Source organism: Vigna unguiculata, chromosome 1, assembly GCF_004118075.2.
Source record: "Vigna unguiculata cultivar IT97K-499-35 chromosome 1, ASM411807v1, whole genome shotgun sequence".
Lineage (NCBI taxonomy): Eukaryota > Viridiplantae > Streptophyta > Magnoliopsida > Fabales > Fabaceae > Vigna > Vigna unguiculata.
In genome coordinates this window covers 41,549,222-41,569,185 of record NC_040279.1, presented here as the reverse complement: position 1 = coordinate 41,569,185, position 19,964 = coordinate 41,549,222, and the positions used below count along the sequence as shown (strand labels likewise).

The window sequence follows — 19,964 nt, the reverse complement described above, 5'->3', positions numbered from 1 at the left end:
TCTTTATAAATTAAAATATAACATTATTAAATATTTAACGTTGTACATTCTGTGATGTTATATATCAATAAAAGAATTATGATAATATAAATATTAAGTAAAACCTGTGTTCATTCTATTCTTTTTAGTTAAAAAGTACACGCTCTTCGGACTGAAATGTCAAATAGCTTTTAATAACTGTTCTTTGACTGTCTATGACTACTAATTGAAAAGTCACTGTGTAAACTAAAATACACAAAATTATGCAAACATGAAAGGATTTTTTTTTTTTTTTCCAAAAACAAGGTTTCATGATCGAGTAAACAAATGACACCAGAAGAACGTTTCGCAATGTCGAAGCATGCTTCATCAGAGATTCATAGTAGGTCATCCTTTTGGCTGAGTGACACCCAGGAGTGTGAATCTGGTTTCACCTGTTCTTCACAACCTAGCAGAGTTGTGAATTTAGCAACGAAATTGCTAGTAATTGCATTGATAGTGTGAATATGAAAACCTAGTCGGAGATTATGGGTACTCCTCCCCATAGCACACAAACAAAAAGAACCAAAAATTAAAACCATACACTTATTGAAAGCAAAAAGAAACTTAAGTTCTATATCACCTTTTAGCAAGGTGTTCCCCAGGATGAGGCATTCCCAACACATCCAAAGTAGTGTTCACATGCCTGAGAGTATGAAAAGACATGAATCACAAACCCATATTATTTTTGAACTACTCTGTTAAACCAGCAATGAACATTAGGATTACGTACAACACCATAAAAAGGCCAGCAAATTGCAATGACAGGCCATTGCTGTTAAGAGATACAAACGAAATCATGCCAGCGCTGTGAGGCATGGATGAAATGCAGTACCACAAGCTATCCACTGTCGTTTTCTCCCACGCGGCACCACACACCCAGGAACCTTCAGCCATTCTTTCCTTGCTATGTTGTAAGTAACCAATCTATTCATCTGTTTCGACCTCAGGGACAACATGAGCAAGCCTTTGTTCCCCAGGCAAGTCATTCTAACGTGCTTCCCATAAAAGTCCAAGCACCATATGTTTGGCATTCTGTCAACCTCCTTCCACAAGAGTGTCATTTTCTGCAGCTCCCATATGCATACACAAGTAGCTGCATTCTTTGTGAGCAAACCCACAAGCATGATCTGGCCATCACACTCGGCCAGAGTGTGATCAGTCAGATGCAACGGCGCTGGGATTATATATTGTTTCCAAACCCCAGTTGCCATATCGTACGAAACAATCCCTTCTGGGTCTGATCGCATGAAGTAAAGCATGCTATCGATAGAGACAGCTTGAGACCTAAAGTTCAGCGACAGTGGCAGCTTCATACCTGCAGGCATGTTTCCAGGACGAATCCAAGAATTTCTGACTGAGTCGTAAACTTCATATTCTCCATCACAACCAACCCATAAGATCTTGTAGCCTGAACCAGCCGAGTTTCCGTTAATTGTCATCCCTACAGCAACCCGAGACCAGACCTTAACTGATCGAGCTGGCAACTCCCTGAAGGATTGAGTCAGTGGGTTGCAAACAAAGAAGTTACGATGACCAATGTCAAGAAAGCAAACTAAACCACCGGCAGAAGCCACGGGTAAAACAATCAATTTTGTGGGCGGTGTCGATATAGTTGGGTGGTGCCATTTTTTCAAAGAAGGATCGTACATAGCTCCCGAGTTCACATTTTCATGGGTAATGGTGTAAAACCATGGATTTGCTTGTGTAACTTGAGTACAATGCTGAGAAAAACTTTGAGAAGTAAGCATGGAATTCCACTGCCGGCAGACAGAGCGGAAGCGGAAAAATGTAGCAATGGGGAGTCGTGCTATCACAGCCTCAAATAAATCTTCCGGAAAATCTTTCCAAATTTCTTGATCCATAACTTCAGTTGAGCAGGATCGTCCAGATGATTTGCCCCTGCTTCTATCTCTACGAGACTTCTTAGAAGGTGGAGACTTCACAGGCTCTGACATCCTGAAACGGCCAGACTTTCCTGCTGTCACTACAAGGCCACAAAAGTCATCTACAGAGCTATCTTCAACATCAAAGGATGTCCATCTGTGAAAAATACAAACAAGTTCATATTTCATATGCTTCCTGACATGAAGTGTCAAATTTGAAATGCAATTGCACACACAAATAAGATTAGGGGGAGGAGGAAACATGATTGAAATTTGTGATTTGTCAGAGTAACAATCTCACTTAGAAAAGTTATATAAGCGGGTAGAAAAATGAGACTTAACTACCGAAGAAACGGTATAGTTAAAGGATCAAGAGCATTTCAAAGAAGTATCAGTTCACACATGAAAAACTGCACAGCTATAGGTATCTTAATGTCTAGGTAACAATAATAAATTTACACCATCACAGTAGATACAGTGGACTACACTTAAATCCTGCTTGAACAAACTTCTCCGTAAGCATTTTTATAGGAGAAAAAAATATGAAAGTAAAATGAATTAAACTTCTCTTAAAAATTAAAATCAACCTATGCACTTCAACTTTCACAACTTCTCTCATCTGTGACTTCTTCAGGAGCTGAATACATAAATTGATTTAAATTTGTGGAAGAAATTTTATTCATTTTGCTTCTTTTTTTTATTTCCCTAAAAGCGCTCGATGGGAAGTTTGTCCTAACAAAGCCCTAAATAACAACAACAATAGTTTTATCCAATTAGAGGAGGTTGGCCACATTACACTTAAAAACAAAATTCTAAGTTCCCTAGGTGCCAAAACAGACATTTTCAAATGCATAACTATAAAAGAAATGCAAATTCATCATTACGTGGTGTACAAGTGTAATGCAGCAGATATCTTTACTCTAGTATCTAGGGTTTGGGTGAGTAAACAGACAGTGCTTCTGAGGAATCCTATATTAATTTTCGTTATATAAAATCAATATCTATTAAACACAATGCCTCCAAGGTGCTATTTGCAAAAGGAGTTTAGTAAAACTGATAGAAAAGTTGTAAAATACAGGTAATCATCCTAACAATTGTCATCTCTTCATTACAACATCCCTTTTTCGAGTGATATGCATCCTCAGGTCAAAAGTTAGTAAAGTATTTGACTTTAGTTTGTCACACCAACAAATTGGAACTAAACTGGTCCATCTACTATGTGTGTTTATAATAAAAAGAAATGTTTTAAATGGAAATCTAAGCAACAGTTTTGCTTCTTCTTTTTTCTGTTAATCCTTTTCTTAATTTTTTTAAGGACTAGAACCCAACAGACGAATTTTCGTAACAAGTTAGCCGAAAATTCCATTCAATTATATCTACTTGTCCACACAAGGAATGTGATGATGTGAGAATTGGCGGTACAAAACCCTCCTTTGTTTGATGATATACTATGACACAAAAAAAGCAAAAAATTGATGTTTATCCCATAATGACTGTCAAGAAAGGCATCAGAAGCAATAGGTGTTCAAATATAAAACATCCAATAGTTAAAACAAATAATCAAGTAATCTGACTGTGATCTTTGCAAGGATTAACAGAGCCAAGTGTGGTATGCAGTACATTAAGACCTTATTGAGATACCCAAAAGAAAAAGAAATAAGTTTCTCCCACAAACTAAGAATAACTTACGCATGAGCTAATTCACAGAGAATCTCTCCTTTAGCTTATTCAAAAGTTTAATTATTCCATGTCAATTATTGCTGAATCACACAGAAAAATCAATGGCGAGATAAGTAGGGTGTATACAAGTATCATCCTCCTTGCATGTCTCCTAGATCTCTCGAACTAACTACATATAAGTGTGTGCGCAAGAGAGAACCATTAAAACAAGTAATCGGCGTCCAAATGCAGCTCTTACCCTTTGTTCCTTTTCATGCAGCTCCAAACCCAGAAACTACCCCCAAGAACAAAAGATATTTTCAACAAAAAAGAAGACAAGGGAAATTGCAAAGGACATCAAATTCTATCGAACTTACTTAATAAACGAGTTTTAGAAAAACAAAAAGAAAGTAACACAGAAGAAGCGCGTGAGCAAAGAGAAGGCCGGAGCTAAAATCCAATGCGAGAGAAGAACTAAGCAGCAACAAGAACAAAAAAAAAAGAAAAAATAAAGAAACACAGAGAGAAACGATCAAGGAAGAAAAGCTACAGAGCATAGGAATTGGTGCATTTTTAGGGTATGCGATTGTGTTGGAGAAGGCATGGGAATGAGAAGAAAAAAAAAAAAAAATTGGAGTAGAGTGGTTAATTCCGACACTCACACATTACAGAGCAGAAAGGACCTAACTTACCTACCTACCAAGCCGGTTAATTCACTTCAAAGATTAACAACATCAACAACAACAACATCAACATAAATATAATAGTTATATAAAACATGAAGAAGAAAAAAAAACGGTGCTGGGCCAAAAAAAGAGGGGGGGGGGGAGAGGGCCTAAAACCTAATTGGGGAAAGAATGAAGAAATAGATCTAAAGAGAGGGAAAAAAGGGGGGACCTGGGGTGTTGTTGTTGGAAGAGGAGAGTGTGGTGTGAAGGTTCAAGAATCAGAGAATGGGAATGGGAAGAGTCCAATAGCTGCTGAAGCTGACCAATTAGCTGCTTCAGCATGGCCACCCCTTCCATGCCCCAAAACACGATTCGCCCGATTCCTCTTCCTTCTTCTCCTTCTCCCAAAACACACACTTTCTTCTCTTTCTCTCTCTTATCCTCCCTAATTCCTATTCTCACCCACTCTTTTCCTTTTTCCACTCTGTTTCTTATGCTGCGTTATTATTATGCCTATGCTTCTACATCATCATCTTCTCTCGTCTTTTCTTTCTCTTTCCTTTTTTTTTTTATAACAACTCCTCCTGTCACAGTGCCAAACAAGACTAATTTTATGATGATTTAAATAAACCTAAGATATTGAAAGAAAAAATCTTCATGAAATCAAAGTTCCTTTCTTGATTATCCACAAAAATATTATTCTGATTAATAAATTAACCACTAATTTAAAATTAACCATGTGTATTTGTCTATAAAAATCAAATCTTTTCTTTACACATGTAACATTGATTTTATTTTATAAGGTCTAAGAAAACCCTTTTGAATCTTTGCTTTCAACAACAAACTAAGTATTGAAATTTCTTGTTACAGAGGTGAGGCGTGGTGTGTGATCTGGTGCAGTTATTGAAAACCAAGTTAGGCACCGATTGCTGCACCAAACACTTCTCTTCTCGTGGGAACAATTTGTGTGAATTTTTTGTTAGGCCCCAGACCCACCTTTTAGCTAGTACTTGCTTTCAGGACCATAACATAATCTCACGACCAACTTTTATCCAGATTGGTCAATGATTCAAATAACAACAACAAACCCAATTAACCTTTTTCTTAATCTCCTCAAACACTCAACTTTAACATGTTAATCTGTAACCAGTTTTTTTCTCAAGACATGGGACTGAATCATTTACAACAACCTTTGACATGTTTCTCTAAACAGAGTAGGAGTAGTACATGATAATGCAGAAATTAATAGCATTTGGGAGACATGAATTTATAAATTTACTTAAATTGAATTTTCTAGTCAAAATAGATCATGATTTTAAACATGTGTTTCCTACATGGGACAATCCATCAAACATGCATAAAGAATGTGTCATCCACCATTTAGATAATGTAGTGCCTTATTTCTTTTGCATCTCTCAACCTCCATTCCACACTTTCCCTCAAATTTCTGAAAAATTCACATTCAAACAAATTTTAAAGATATTATTCTCTATTCCAAAATCTTAGCATTGAATTAATTAGCTTCGTGGATGGTTTAAAACTATGACTTTACAAAAATAAGCTGAAAAATTATTGTAAAAACAAAATAATCTGAAAAAAAAAAAAAAAAAGACTCACGAGCGAGCACCGTGTCCCCATGGGTTAGTGTTTAGCACGGCAACGTCATAATTTCACTTTGGAGATCAACGGACGAGATTGCGTTTGGTGGGCCCTTCTTCAACGCACGCCGCAGGATAGTCCTCACGGTCTTTTTCTCTCTGTATGATGAGTTATTTGGGTTGACGAAAATACCCCTCCAAAGCGACATTGCACATCATTCCATTTTCCATTCAATGGTCATAAGTGTCACGCAATAAGTAGTAATTATGTATACTCACGCTTTTCTTTTCCTTTTTAAATAAGTTTTTCACTTTCTTCTTTAATAAATAAATTGTTCTGGTTCAAGTTTTGTGAGATCAGTTATCTAAGTCTTCGATTTTTTTTTTTGGATTATTTTCTTATTTATAATTATCTGGATTATAAAGAGAGTATAATGACCAAGGAATGAGAATGTGGGTTCCTGGTCACAGTTTTGAGTGCTCTCTGATGGTGTATACCTGTCATTTCAAAGTTACTACATCATTATGTCTCACATAACATCTTTATGTATTATGAATCTCGATAAGGAATTGATAGAATTATAAGTAATAGGGTTATTGAAATTTTGAAGAATTTAAAAGAAAATGTGTATTCATTGTACAATGGTGCATTTTTTTTTTGAAGGTGGAAGATAACCCGCAATTGAAGCATTGTGCATGAATATCCAACAAACTGAAAGGTGGAAAGTGAATGAATGTTGAAGAAAAGGGGAAAGTGGTATTTGGGAATATGATTTGCAATTGAAGGAAAAAAAAGAATGGGAAGAAAGTGTTTGAATTTGAATGATGATTAATTGGGTTTGAGAAAACCTAAGATGCATATTTTGCGGTGAGTAATGATTTGGTTTTGCCTTGGGAAAGGAAGAGATTTAGGTTTGGTTAATTTTAATGGTTGGTTGGTGCGAATAGAGTGTAGCAGTATCATTACTCTCTCTTTCTAATCCTTATCGTCATCATGGATTCCCTTCTTTTACGTGTGTCTTTCGCTTTGCTTTTCTTTTTAATCTTATCCTTCTTCTTCTTCCCCTCCCCTCCGTGCGTGTGCAAAACATATACCAATTTCACCTTCTTTTTTTTTTCAACACTAATTTATCTTCAAATCTAAAATTTTACAACCCTAATTTTTCTTTCATTAAAAAATTCAGGTCAAAATTTGTCAAATTTCCAACATTTTTATATAGGAATTAAAGGATAAGGGGAAATTTTGAAAAAGTTCAGAAAGAAAATTGGGGGGTGCAGGAAGAAATTTCATTTTGCTAAAGGTTAATTTTCTTATTTATTATGATGTTTTGAATCCAAACAGGCCTGCACTACAAGTCCTAATTACAAAAATAGGAGCATAATATTTGGATCAGAGGAAATAGTGAGCCCATTACCATTGTACTCCAAGTGAGCCCATAATAGTGAGCCCAAACTAATCGGGATGAATGGCCCATACTCCAAGTGTAAATTCACATTAAAAAATATACTTGCACCTCTACACTTTTTTTCCTGCATTCTTGTGAATCTCGTTTTGTCTTTTTTTATTAATTAACCTTAAATTTAAAAATGATTTTTGCATTATGTAATCAAAGGTAAAAAAAAATGACTTTTTGAGTTATATAATTTAAGATAAAAAAAAAACTTTCATATTATGAAATTTAAAATCAAAAAATGATTTTGAATTTTACAAAGTTATACAATTTGAAAAACAAAAATTATTTTCTAATTGTGTAATTTGAATAATTTTTTTTTATTTTTTTTTCTACTGGAAGTTTATTTTAAAGTTCAAATTATACAGTTAAAAGGTTTATTTTTTAAAAATGACTTTAAATCAGTAATCCGAAAATCAAAAATAACTTTCAAATAACACGATCTTTAATAGATAAAATAAAAAAATTCATATTCAAGGGATGCAAGATAAAAATATGGTAAATAAATGTAGGAAAACTCTGGCTAAAAACATCTTCATCTCTATTATTTCTATTTTTCTGAGAATATAAAATATAATTACTTGATTTTTACTATTATTTAAGTTTTTATGGAAAATATATATTAAAAAGTTTGAACAGTAATCTGAATTTTCACTTCTCATGTCGATAGAACTTTAACTGCTTTTCGAATTTTGTACAAAATTCCTAGTAAATTATATTTTGAGATCAGCAGATTTACTTAATAAAAATATGTTTATTTTTGTTATCTTAACAATAACCATATGTGAGGATCTGAATAAATCATTTTTAGATAATTGTTAAAACCAAGAAGAATATCACTCTTATCTTAATTCTATAATTTACTTTAGGGTAGTGAATAAATGTTATTAAAAAATAACATCGTAGTTTGTATGATATTAAAATTCGTGACAACATATATTACCTAAAAATGATAACATAGATACATGCAGAATTCAACTTGATGAGAATATATATATATATATATATATATATATATATATGAGTTGTGAAGGTATGTATGTATACCAGAAAGATTTATTATTATTATTTTATTATTGTAATGCATGACATTATGCAATTAATGAAACGCAAGAGTTAGAGACATGGCAAATCGTGCTCACGTCACGTGACCCTCTTGCTTTATATTAATAATGCATTCGATACATTTGGTAATTTTTTTTTTTGTGTGTATACATATATTACACATAAACTATCAAATGCAAAATCCAGTTAATTCATACTTTTGATTATCAAATTTCACGTAATATAGTTTGTTGTAAAATGTTTTCTAACAATAAAAGAGCACATACTTTCAAATACAAATGTTTAAATGATTTCACAATTTTTAAAGTTTTTTCTGCAAGAACAAAGTCAAAGATTAAAAGATTAGATTGTTGGTAATTAAAAAGGTTGGAATTTTTTCATATTATTTAGTCATGTACATAACCACGACAATATAATAAGAAAAAATTAGTCCACACTATAATTATTAAATAAACTCTAATAACTTTATGTATAAATATATATTAAACATTAAAAATATACTTACTTTAAATATATTATTTTCCCCTCCAAAACATTAATAAAAATACACCACTAATAACAACCTTATCATTTGCAAATAATCCCCATCCCTTCAATCAATTTAGTGAATAGTAATCAATAACATAACTAACCAATGCACATAATCACAACCTCCTTTACATTTTATGATCATATCAATAATTAGGGAATTAAGTAGTCTAAATCACTGGAAAAGGAATGATTTTGCCACATTATCCAGAAATTTTGTGTCCAAATAACAAGTTGAGGTTTGTCCATTGTTGAATAGTATATTTTTGTACAGTGAAAGTGAATGGTGATGGACCACTTGTGGTGGCACCAAGGTAACTCCAATTCCAATTCACACTAATAATACTAATTCTCTTCAACCAAGGCACCAGCACATAGGGCTCAACAACATAGTCTCATTCTTACTTCTCTTTCAGTTTAGCCTTCATTAAAATATCACAAAGCCAAATAGGGAACAGAAGAAGAAAGAAATAAAAACATTGCACTCTGTTTGACCAAAAGGTAGAAGAAATATAACTTTTTTGTTAATTCCAGTGAATTTTAAGAAATTGAAGATACAGACAACTTGTTTGATTGGTTTTCTTTTTCATGAAAAATGTGTCCATTTTTATGCTGAGTCTGAGCTGTCCCCTATAGAGCAGAACGAGTTAACCTATTTGTTTCAGAAAATGATCCTACCATTTGAATATATAATACCAATGTTTTTGTATACAGTAAAAGATAAAATAATAAATGTAATAATAAAAGTAAAAATTATTGTTTAGTCCAGTGCAAAAAGAACACACACTGTGGTTGTTGGTTGTGTTTTGTGAGATGTGTTGTACGAAGAAGAGTACATGCTATGCTCAGGTTCAGCTGTTTGTGTTTATGTCGCTATAAACGGTAATCAATACTAATGGAATGCTTAGAGTGTGTTTGAAATCAAAATCCAAAGGCTGGATAATTTCAAATTTCTCACATTTTCTTGAGGTTATTTTATTGTTGTACCAATTTCACTAACCACACCAAATTCTCTCTTATTGTGTTTAGTTTAGGCGAGTCTCCTAAATTTGATTTGCAAAAGCAAAACGGCACAAGAGTCAGAAAAGGAAACAAAGACCACTGGTTTTGAGTTTGTTATCTGCTGCTTTTCCTGATTTAGCTTACAAACACACACCTCGAGCTCTGTGTTGACAGGTAAGGAAACCCTTTTGGTGGTTCACTAACTTGTTCATTCCACGCCCATTTATGGTTCATCTTCTTATGAGTAGAGGAAGAACCACGGATCAAGTGGGTATTGCAGCTTTTCCCATTTCCACTCTTGTGGTTTAAAGATGAGAACTTGGAACAAAAGTGATACCAACATGGAGGTTTTCTTTTTATGGTAATTTTTTTTAGTGATGGGTATTAATTAGTGGTGTTAATGTTAGGGTGAGGTTTATGAGTGCTGCTGCTGCTGCTACTGCTACTGTTGTTCCTGTTGTGCTGCTGTTATTGCTTTTTACTGTGATTTCCTTTTGTGGTAGAGTCAGATTGCAACATCCTTTTTCTGAAACCTTTCACAATGTGAGGCTGGACTTTTGGCTTAGCCCATGAAAAAAAGATGCTTTTTTTTGGGGGGTTTCCCGTTTCTTCATCTCTCTTACTCTTTACACTTTTGTGGGTTTATCATTTTCTTGGGAAAGTGGGATTGTTGAAAGCTTGAGATAGATGCCTCTGTGTTTTTTTCTTAATGAAATTGCTCATGCAAAAAACAAGAAAAGGAAGAAAAACCTTGTGCTTTTTGAGGGGAAATGGGGACCAAGGCTTTTTAATGTACTAGCTAAGTCCCAAGAAAAGAGACCCCTCCTATATAACCTAATGAATTGACATCGGCTCCACAAGGGCTTAGACTACAGCATCAAAACCATCATGTATACTGTTAACAATTACATTGAAAATCCAGAATAACATTCTTTTTTACTCCACTTTCCTCAGATATTTTGAGCTAAGGGAAAAAAATATATTCTTTTTATGGGGTTTATATCGATTGGTTCATGGTAACATATGTTTTTGGGGACGATTAAAAGTGGAGGTTCTTGCATTTATGATTTGGAGGCAAGGTTGTTGGCCTTAATTCTGTGTTAACGAAAACAAGGGCCTAAACTGTGATGTGTTGGCCAGAGTGTTGGATGTTCTGATAAGTCAAGAAGTCATGATTTGTTGGGTTGTTGCTGTTGTGGGGTCTCATTCAATGACCGACTCCTGACATTGCTGTGATAAATGTGAATTATTGGAATCTGAAGGTTTCCCATGTTGAAAGGGAAGTTTTGGTGGTAAGTACACACTTGTAGGAAGAGTTAAAGGGTTAAACACATCACATCGCTAGGTGCAATCCATTGCCTTGCATATCACATCAATAGGGATTGTTACCGTTTTTTGTTATTGCCATGAATGAATAAACCATCAAATGCCCTTCACAATGTTCACTGTGGAGGTTACATTTCTGGAGGTAAAAATAATGCAGTGCCACAAATTGACTGCGTGGGAAGTTAGTACAAATTTCAAAGAGGGAAACAGATAAATAACTCACCTTTATTATTATTATTATTATTATTTTTATTTTTGATGGTGGGGACTGGTTGATATCAGTCTGAGAAGTCTTGCAACACTAAAATACAGCCACTCATCTGTCTGTAAAGTTATGGACGGGATTTGCAGAACACTGTGGAGTCCACGGATTTGTTTGATTTGTGTAATTAGCTTCTTTCTTTTGGTTATTCTGAATAAGATAATTCCCCCAGGAGCATCTCAGGTTAGGAGTTCGCCTTTGGTAAAATGTATGGTTAAACTGATTTACACTTTCAATGTTATACTTGCTTACTTACCATTACAACTTGCTATTTGCTAAGTACTTTTTTGTTTGCTGCCAAGATATTTTCTATTCTTGTTTAAATCTCTGGTTTGTTTCTGCATCTGGTCTTGCTGGAAATCCATCCGACATAGGGCTAGAACAAGTGATTTTAGTTTTAATGTTGTCTTTGAAAGATTGATGATTTCTATGTTTACTACCCTTAAGAATTAGCTGTTCTTAGGTTTTATGAATTATTGGTCCGTTCACAATTATTGTATTATTAATATGATCATGCGTCCACTACATTTATTCAGGTATTCTTTGTGCCCTTTGCTTCTGCCAAACACTATTCTAGTTTTTGTTCTTTCTTGTACTAGTTTAATTTCTTTCATAAGATCTTGTATGCTTGTTCTTTGCTTCTGAAGAAACTAAAGCGGTTAGCACTTACCTTTGATTTGAATTGTAGTTTGCAGATCACAGTGAGCATTTGTATATGAATTTGTAAGGACTTGTGATGATGGAGTGGAATACAAAATCTCTCGGACAATGGGACTGGGAGCACTTATTCTTCTTCAATACAAAAGCAACAGAAAATCCGAGGTTACCAACAACTGATTGTAGCAGCAACGAAGCAGATCGAGAAATCAATGTTGGGGTGTTTTATCCATCAGGTGGGAGTGCATGTTCTGGGTCTGAACTAGTACATGCTTCTTCACCAAGGAGCTCAAAATCAGCTTCCAACAATTCACTGTCAAATGGGGATAGCAAGGCATCGGTGTTGACTCTGGAAGGTTCTCAGGATGATTCCACTGGGAAGAAAGAACTGTGCCCAGTTGAAACTTCTCAATCAGCAGTTCCTTCTCCGGTCTCTGGTGAACCTCTGCTAACTCTGAAGCTTGGAAAAAGGTTGTACTTTGAGGATGTATGCGCAGGAAGTGATTCCAAGAAACCCTCTTTTGAGGTTCCAATTTCTTCAGGAAAGAAATATAAAACCAGTGGTCAGAATTTGCAGCATCCAAGCTGCCAGGTGGAAGGTTGTGGCCTTGACCTTTCTTCTGCTAAAGATTACCATCGCAAACACAGAGTGTGTGAAGCTCATTCCAAATCCCCTAAGGTGCTTGTAGCTGGTTTGGAGCGCCGGTTTTGCCAGCAATGTAGCAGGTAAATCTCAGTAAAATTCTGATTGTTCTGAAGAAAATGACATGGAGTAAAAATAACATTTTTCAGACACATATCAGTTAAAATAAAGATTTGGCTGTCTTTGTCGGTCATATCAGATAAATTGGTTTAAGCTTTTCCCATGAATTATGTTGTTGAAGGTTCCATGCTCTGTCAGAGTTTGATGACAAAAAAAGAAGCTGCAGAAAACGTCTCTCAGATCATAATGCAAGGCGTCGCAAACCACAGCCTGACTCAGTCCAGTTAAATCCATCAGCTTTGTCTTCGTCGCCTTATGGTATAACAAAAACACTCCCTTCTCTTGGAAAATACACTGGTTTTCCCTTGCTCTTTGGTCTGGTTTTGCAGTTTATTATTATGGATGCATAGTAGAACATATCATGAAATGTTTCTGGGAGAATTATGAGAATGAAACTTGTGGTAAAAAATATGAACATATGGGGAACAAAATTTGGTGAATGTGTGCAGAATCTGACCCATTTTTCCTTTATCGTAACCATGTTATCAGAAATTTCTTTTTCGGCGATTTACAAATTCCCATTTTTGTATGATCACAACTGATTCCAGCTAGCGACAGTTGCATGTTTTCCTATAGTGTTTCTGTTATGTACTTAGAGTTTATTTCAACTTCTCTTGGAAACTTGTGAGCTGTAAATAAAGAGAATTCATTTTAAATATCTTTTTTTTTCTTGTGTTTATAAAAAAGTAATATAAATAGAACCATAGTAAAAAAAATGATGAACTATGACTTGTAAAAGGCATAAACACAGTACGGTGGGCGAGTGATAGGAAACTAGACAGGGCACACACTTAATTGAAGCAAAGCATGTGGTAGGTAAACAAGAAACCCCGTTAGTTTGGTTCCTTTCATAATTGAGTGGTGTCAGTCACCTCAAGAGCACAATTTACATTTGAATACTTTGCAGATGGGAGGCAAATGATGAGCCCATTTGCATTTTCAAGAAGTGCTACAAACATGGTCTGGCAGGATATGCACAGCAGCAAGCTCCCCCAGACAAAAGATTTTCTTCCGAAGCCCGCAAAAGGCTTCGATAAGATACCCAGTATTGTGTCTATGTTTTCTGATGATAACAGTGGCCTTCTAACATCCAGAAGTATAGCAGCTAAGACTATTGTTCCAGGTTGTTGTTGTTGTTGACCTCTTAATATGAAGTGTTGGGTGAAACGATGATTATTATTGTTAAGTGTTGATAGAATTGTTGTTATTGCAGGTTTAGAAGATCCCAATTCCATTAGTTCGTGTGATCCGAATGGTGCACAAGATGTTAACCGTGCTCTCTCTCTTCTGTCAAGCAATTCATGGGGTCCATATGAGACTAAGTTCTTATCCCTGGAACGCTCCTCTCGAACAAGTGGCATTAATCAGTCTATGACACACTCGATGACGCACCAGCAACAGCGTTTACCACTTGCTTCCTCTTCAGAATATTGGCACACTGATCATCAACAACAACCATCCCCTTCCACCATGAGCATGTGTATCTCATTCTCAGACTGTGATGCCAACAATCGCTTTCAAGACTTTCAGCTGTTGAGTGCACCCTATGACTCGCCTTTTCCATGCAACCATCTGGAATGATCAATGCAATGCTCTCCTTCAAATGCTTACATCTTCAACATCCCAGCCTGCTTTCTCTCCTTATTTTGCGTCCATTTTTTAATGGAGATTAAACGAACTGATTGCTCGTTGTGCACGTTCACTCCATTTTCTGAATTTTGTTGAAAACTCTCGATACATTTCATATTGTACCAGACTGCGCCCATCTAATTTGAACTATCGTTACAGTGCATGCCCATCACCTTTAAATGTTTTTTTTTTCATTTAACTTCCACTTCTAATCATGAATCTTCATATTCTAATGATATTTGCATATTGAAAGAGCATCCATTTAATTAAGTCTAGTATGAATTCAGATACATGTATTTCTGTAGAATGTAAATAAGAATGTCTCAAACCAATTAAACCTGAACCTATTTATGAGCAGCTGTCGGAATAAAATACGCTTCGAGGTCTGTAAGCTTCAACCACATGTTAATAAACTTGAAGTTCTACGAATTTCCATCGACAGAACAAGGAATATGGCAACCCTCAATTCATTTTTAATCATTTATATCGTTAGCAAATTCCATTGAAAACTTTTAACACCCCAACTTGAACTTACTGGAGATAACATAACAGTATCTCATTTCTTTTAGGTTTTATCCGTTCTACTTACAAAGGTGTGCAGTATGATTCTTTTTTCGAGTTGATATCAATTTCCATTGTTAACGCAACTCGTCAGCATTTCTTAAAACAACTTATAGTGTAGGCTTCTTCAATATCATCGTTTAAAATTGAATAAAAATATTACAATTAATTACCTGTTAATTTCCATTATTTAGATATTTCGTTCAATTTAATCTGAATCATATTCCTTAACTTTCAAGGATTCAATCTCAACTTTACATCCAAATGGCACAAACTATAAAGGATCTAAACTTACAGGAATTACCCATACAATTGCATTATTAAAATCGAAAACTTGATTAAACCTTGAAGAAGTCATTACAACTTTTAAATTAAAGTGATTAATTGATCATTTTATTATTTATAAAAATCAAATTGAACAAACTAAAAATGTGAACGAACCAAAAATTAAATTAGATAAAAGGAGGTAAAATGGATTGTGATTTAATGAGCCTCATGCAGGCCGAAAGTTATACGACATTCTAAGTTATGGGTAAAATTTAATCCTAATAACTCAAATCAAGGTTACTTTTAAATACAAAAATGCAGCTAACGTAGTGAGACCCAGCAATGAAGAACACCCTACTAGCAGACTTCCTACCAATCATTCGTCAAAGTCCGACGTGCTTCTAGAATAAAGCATATTGAAAGCTTCTTGGGAGTACAATATCAGGTTACTTCATCTCTTCTCCCAACCATCCTCTGCATGGATTTATGGTCCGATTCGTACGAAGCAGCACTACACTGAATACTTAAATATTTATAGACATCTAAGTCCATCCTTGAAATCATCAGCTGGTCGTTGAATTTTGTTAATGTATTCTAGTCTATATTAACAAAACCTTTATCAAACAAGTCCTTCTTGGCTATGGGCTAAAAGAATGACTACCGTGATGCTAGTCATAAATTCAGATACTAACTTTTACACAAATTCGCGAACTATGATTTCAGAGAATAATTCCGATGGACTACTAAATTGCCCAATTGACACGATTCATAAAGGACAACAGATACCTACTTGACATCCACCAAATATTAGAGTAGCGAAACAAAATGTAAGAGTGAGATACCAGAAACACGAAGATTAGCACTCAAGGTACATAAAAGATTACCCAAAACCCTAAAATATTATCGGGCTAGGAAAGCTTGTCTAAATGAAACTAAAAAAAACAACTAAATAATCTACCGCCAACTTTAATTCAACGACACGACATGAATCATCCATGTAGCTCAAGCAATAGCATGAGAGAAAATGGCTTCTGTAACAAATACTGATGCACATATCCTAAGTGGTATGTTAGGAAGACACTTTCATCTACTACCCAAAACTAAATGCCACCTAATAAATCTAAAAACTCAGAATCTTCATATTCTTGAGGCATCTAGAGTAATACTTAAACACAGACATTCATGAACCAAAAACTTAAAACTGGAAACTGCAATAACCTTTGTGCCAGGAAAGTTGGCTGACACATGCATCATAACAATCCACAAAGACCAAAATACCATCTCAGTTAATACAACAACTTGACACATATTGAGAAGGTGAGTGACTTGACAACTGCTGCAACATAGAGGACGACAAGACTGACTGTCAGACACCGAAACTGAGCAATTCTTGATGACAACTCTGGACCTTCTCAACCCTCAAACATGTCCTAGTACTCACTGGAACAGTAAATAATTGCAAATTAAAGATTGCAACGGATAGATAGGAAGAAACTGAAAAGGTGTAATAAAAAGGTTTCAAATGAAAGGAAACAAAACTGAAGCTTTTCCTTAGAATCCACTTAAAAGAAAACTTCACAACAGATTGCAATTTGAAAATGCTCATCATGTCACAAAGCTGCTCTTGGAAAACCAACAACTGTTGCAACAACAAATGAAGGTTAACAAAATCAAAACATTTTAGACAACAAACCTGATCATTCTGATCAGCAGATGGTGAAGGAGATTTATCAGACTCAGCAGGCTTGTCAGCACCACAATTCTGTCTGTTGCACTTGGTTCTGAAAGGATAGTTTATGTTGTTACATTTTTCACACTTCCAGCTTCCCTCAGGCATCTTTTGCTCTGAATGGCGAACACAAAGAAACATAATTAACAAATGTTACTCTTGTATAAGATAATGACATCATTCAAGTATGACAGAAATGTGTCATGACAGAAGATACTTACTAGAATTTTTGTCGGACTTTGAGGCCTGCAGCCCAACGATCACATCCAACAATTTTAATCATCATTTATACAAAAATGTTAAACATCAAATTTTCCAGGATGTAAAAGTTAATCACAACAAATATGCCCACAACAGAAACAAAGGCAGCAAACCTGAGATCCGGGTTTAGGTGTGTTGCACTTTCTCATGTTGCAGACAGTTCTGAATGAGAAATTGACATTGCCACATTTTGGACATGTCCAGTCATTGTCACGAGTTGCATCTATTCGAGAAGTGGGGATGGGAACAATAATACCACATCAATTTCCATTTGAACATAAATAGACAAAGACTATGAATAACAAACCCGTACCTTTTTTCTGAGACTTATCATCATGAAAAAATCCAGGTCTGGCACCCTGCCCAGGAAAGAATGAATATTACATCAAATTTTGCAACAAAATCCATGAAATTACACAATTTACAAATTATAGCTTCATTCATTAGCTGACAAGGGATCAAATCCAGCTTTGAAGATGAAAAACAATGAGCGTACAGTAATTTGTTTTAATGTAAGATACAATTGATTGACCATGTATGCATGATCCCTAAGCTGTTACCATGAAAAACTAAATGCAGATCGTTAAGACCATAATGACTTGGGATTGTAACACAATAGAAAAAACAAATATCTAGCTTTCACTAATATTGTTTACAATGAACAAACAAATGCATAACTTGACATAAGATTATTCAGTTGATGACAGACAGTAATAAAACAACGTTGTTCCTGCCATTTGAAGTTATATAGAATTGATTTTAATCTTTTAGCTTACAGCCTCATACCATTGTCCCAGGTCCAATAGGCACACCCAGGCCATAGCGATCCAACAGTTGGGGCATTCCATAGATCCCACCTGCAAGAAAATACCCAATCAAAAAGGTAATATTACCCAAAAGGAGAAAAGCAAAAGAGAGAGAGAAATAACATAACAGAATCAAAGAAGCAAGATTTATGTAACATTAACTCAATCATTATCAACACATGAGGAAGTTCCAATTGATTATTCATTACGCCCATCCAATTGAAGAAACTTCGTCGCCTTCAATGACAAAAAACAAGAAACAGAACATACCATTTCCCATCACTGGCCCACCGGTGTAGGGTGCAGGTCCAGATAAATGCAATGGTCTATAAGGACTTCCAGCAGAAAGGCGACTACCATAATTGTAGTGATATGCTGATCCTCCAGAAAATGGAACATCATAGGGAGGAACTGATGATCCATTGAACAGAGAAGACCCATATGGTGGGACACTAAGATATATAGAAGATGGAGCATTAGAACCTAAATAAGGAGCTGCAGATGAATAACCCTGTGGAGCTTGTAGAGGCTTGGCAGCAGATTTCTGGGATAGATAAAAAAATTTGATTAAAAAAGTAGCTCTAGAAGAAAACAAAATAAAAACAACTACATGTCTGTCCTTTGCCTGCATGCATGAACATTTGATTACTATACCCTCCACATTCTCCTTTATTTGGGAACGAAAGACTAAATAAAGTAGGAATACAAAAGAAAAGACCATAAGAAATACCAGTAAAACGAGAGCATAAAAAGAGAGAAAAAACCAATAGTCTACCAACAATGCTATCGATGACATTTGTCATAAAATAAACTAACCTTAAATCATTTGCGAGATTCAAATACATTTCAAAAAATATCACGGTGACGTTACATATAATATCTTACCGAATTATGATCAGCTGGCCTTGGTTGAGTGCAATTACGCATGTTACAAGTTGTCCTGAAAGAGAAATTGACATTACCACAGCTGGGGCAAGTCCAATCATCTTCCCTACGGCTACCTACAAACAAAAACCAATCAAAATGCACCCAAGCTCAGTTTTATCACCACACAATCAGATTGCAGTATAAAAAAGCAGCACAACATAATGGAGGGTGTGGAAATTAGCCATTGCGACAACGGCTACTGGTGCATAAATTGATAGCAGAATGTAAAATAATACGCACGCACGATAATTTCAACTTCCAGTGTAAGGAACACTGTTGAAGTATCCATAAACATCACAGTTAAAAAGAAAAACAGAAAAGGCACGACGCACCATCAGTCCTGGCACGCTTGGCGGCTGAGGAATTTCTGTTGTCAACCTGCGAAACCACACAAAGTCTAAGATTCGAATTCACTGCGACGATGCATAAGCAAACAGAACCGTGCCGTAACAACAAATTAAAGAAAAAAAAAAGAAATCCGCCCGAAGACAAAAACAACGAGGAAAAAGGAGAGCAATCAAAATTAGATCGATAACAATGGAGAAATCCCTAAAAATCGACTACATTGATCCGAGATCGATTGGGTTAGGGTTCAATAACCGTAGCTAAGGAAGACGAGAAAGAAATCGGAGATAATTATCATAAGTGAAGGAATGAGAAAGAGAGAGACGGCGTTTGATTACCCGAGACATGGCGACACAACACGACACAGATCCTTCTTCTCCTTCTCCGGCGGGGCGGTAAATAGTTGAAGCTACTCGAGGAAACAAAAACACGCAAAAACCAAACCCGAAATCACACTAATCTAATATACTTCTTTTTAAAAACTGGCACAGTATATTTTCAGGCCCAAACACGGTCCAACCAAGGGCTTACAAGCCCATCCTACCACAATATCTAG

At 35.3% G+C, this 19,964-nt stretch overlaps 3 protein-coding genes across 3 annotated transcripts; 1 reads left to right on the top strand and 2 right to left on the bottom strand.

Moving 5' to 3' along the window:
- Window positions 1-540: 540 nt before the first annotated feature.
- On the bottom strand, window positions 541-4,854 carry LOC114163435 (F-box only protein 6). The gene is made up of 2 exons (XM_028047749.1): window positions 4,461-4,854; window positions 541-2,061 (listed from the first exon to the last, which is right to left on the bottom strand). The coding sequence occupies exons 1-2, from the start codon at window positions 4,586-4,588 to the stop codon at window positions 816-818; spliced, it is 1,374 nt and encodes a 457-aa protein (XP_027903550.1). The 5' UTR covers window positions 4,589-4,854; the 3' UTR covers window positions 541-815.
- Window positions 4,855-11,693: 6,839 nt separating this feature from the next.
- LOC114195749 (squamosa promoter-binding-like protein 12) lies at window positions 11,694-14,706 on the top strand. Its single transcript, XM_028086250.1, has 5 exons — window positions 11,694-11,999; window positions 12,152-12,846; window positions 13,005-13,141; window positions 13,791-14,006; window positions 14,097-14,706. Exons 2-5 carry the CDS (start codon window positions 12,200-12,202, stop codon window positions 14,462-14,464), a joined length of 1,368 nt encoding a protein of 455 aa, XP_027942051.1. The 5' UTR covers window positions 11,694-11,999; window positions 12,152-12,199; the 3' UTR covers window positions 14,465-14,706.
- Window positions 14,707-15,537: 831 nt separating this feature from the next.
- On the bottom strand, window positions 15,538-19,940 carry LOC114188681 (ranBP2-type zinc finger protein At1g67325). The gene is made up of 10 exons (XM_028077278.1): window positions 19,747-19,940; window positions 19,396-19,441; window positions 19,022-19,137; window positions 18,407-18,680; window positions 18,117-18,187; window positions 17,644-17,689; window positions 17,444-17,553; window positions 17,291-17,315; window positions 17,034-17,185; window positions 15,538-16,780 (listed from the first exon to the last, which is right to left on the bottom strand). Exons 1-10 carry the CDS (start codon window positions 19,753-19,755, stop codon window positions 16,778-16,780), a joined length of 852 nt encoding a protein of 283 aa, XP_027933079.1. The 5' UTR covers window positions 19,756-19,940; the 3' UTR covers window positions 15,538-16,777.
- Between the last annotated feature and the right edge of the window lie 24 nt (window positions 19,941-19,964).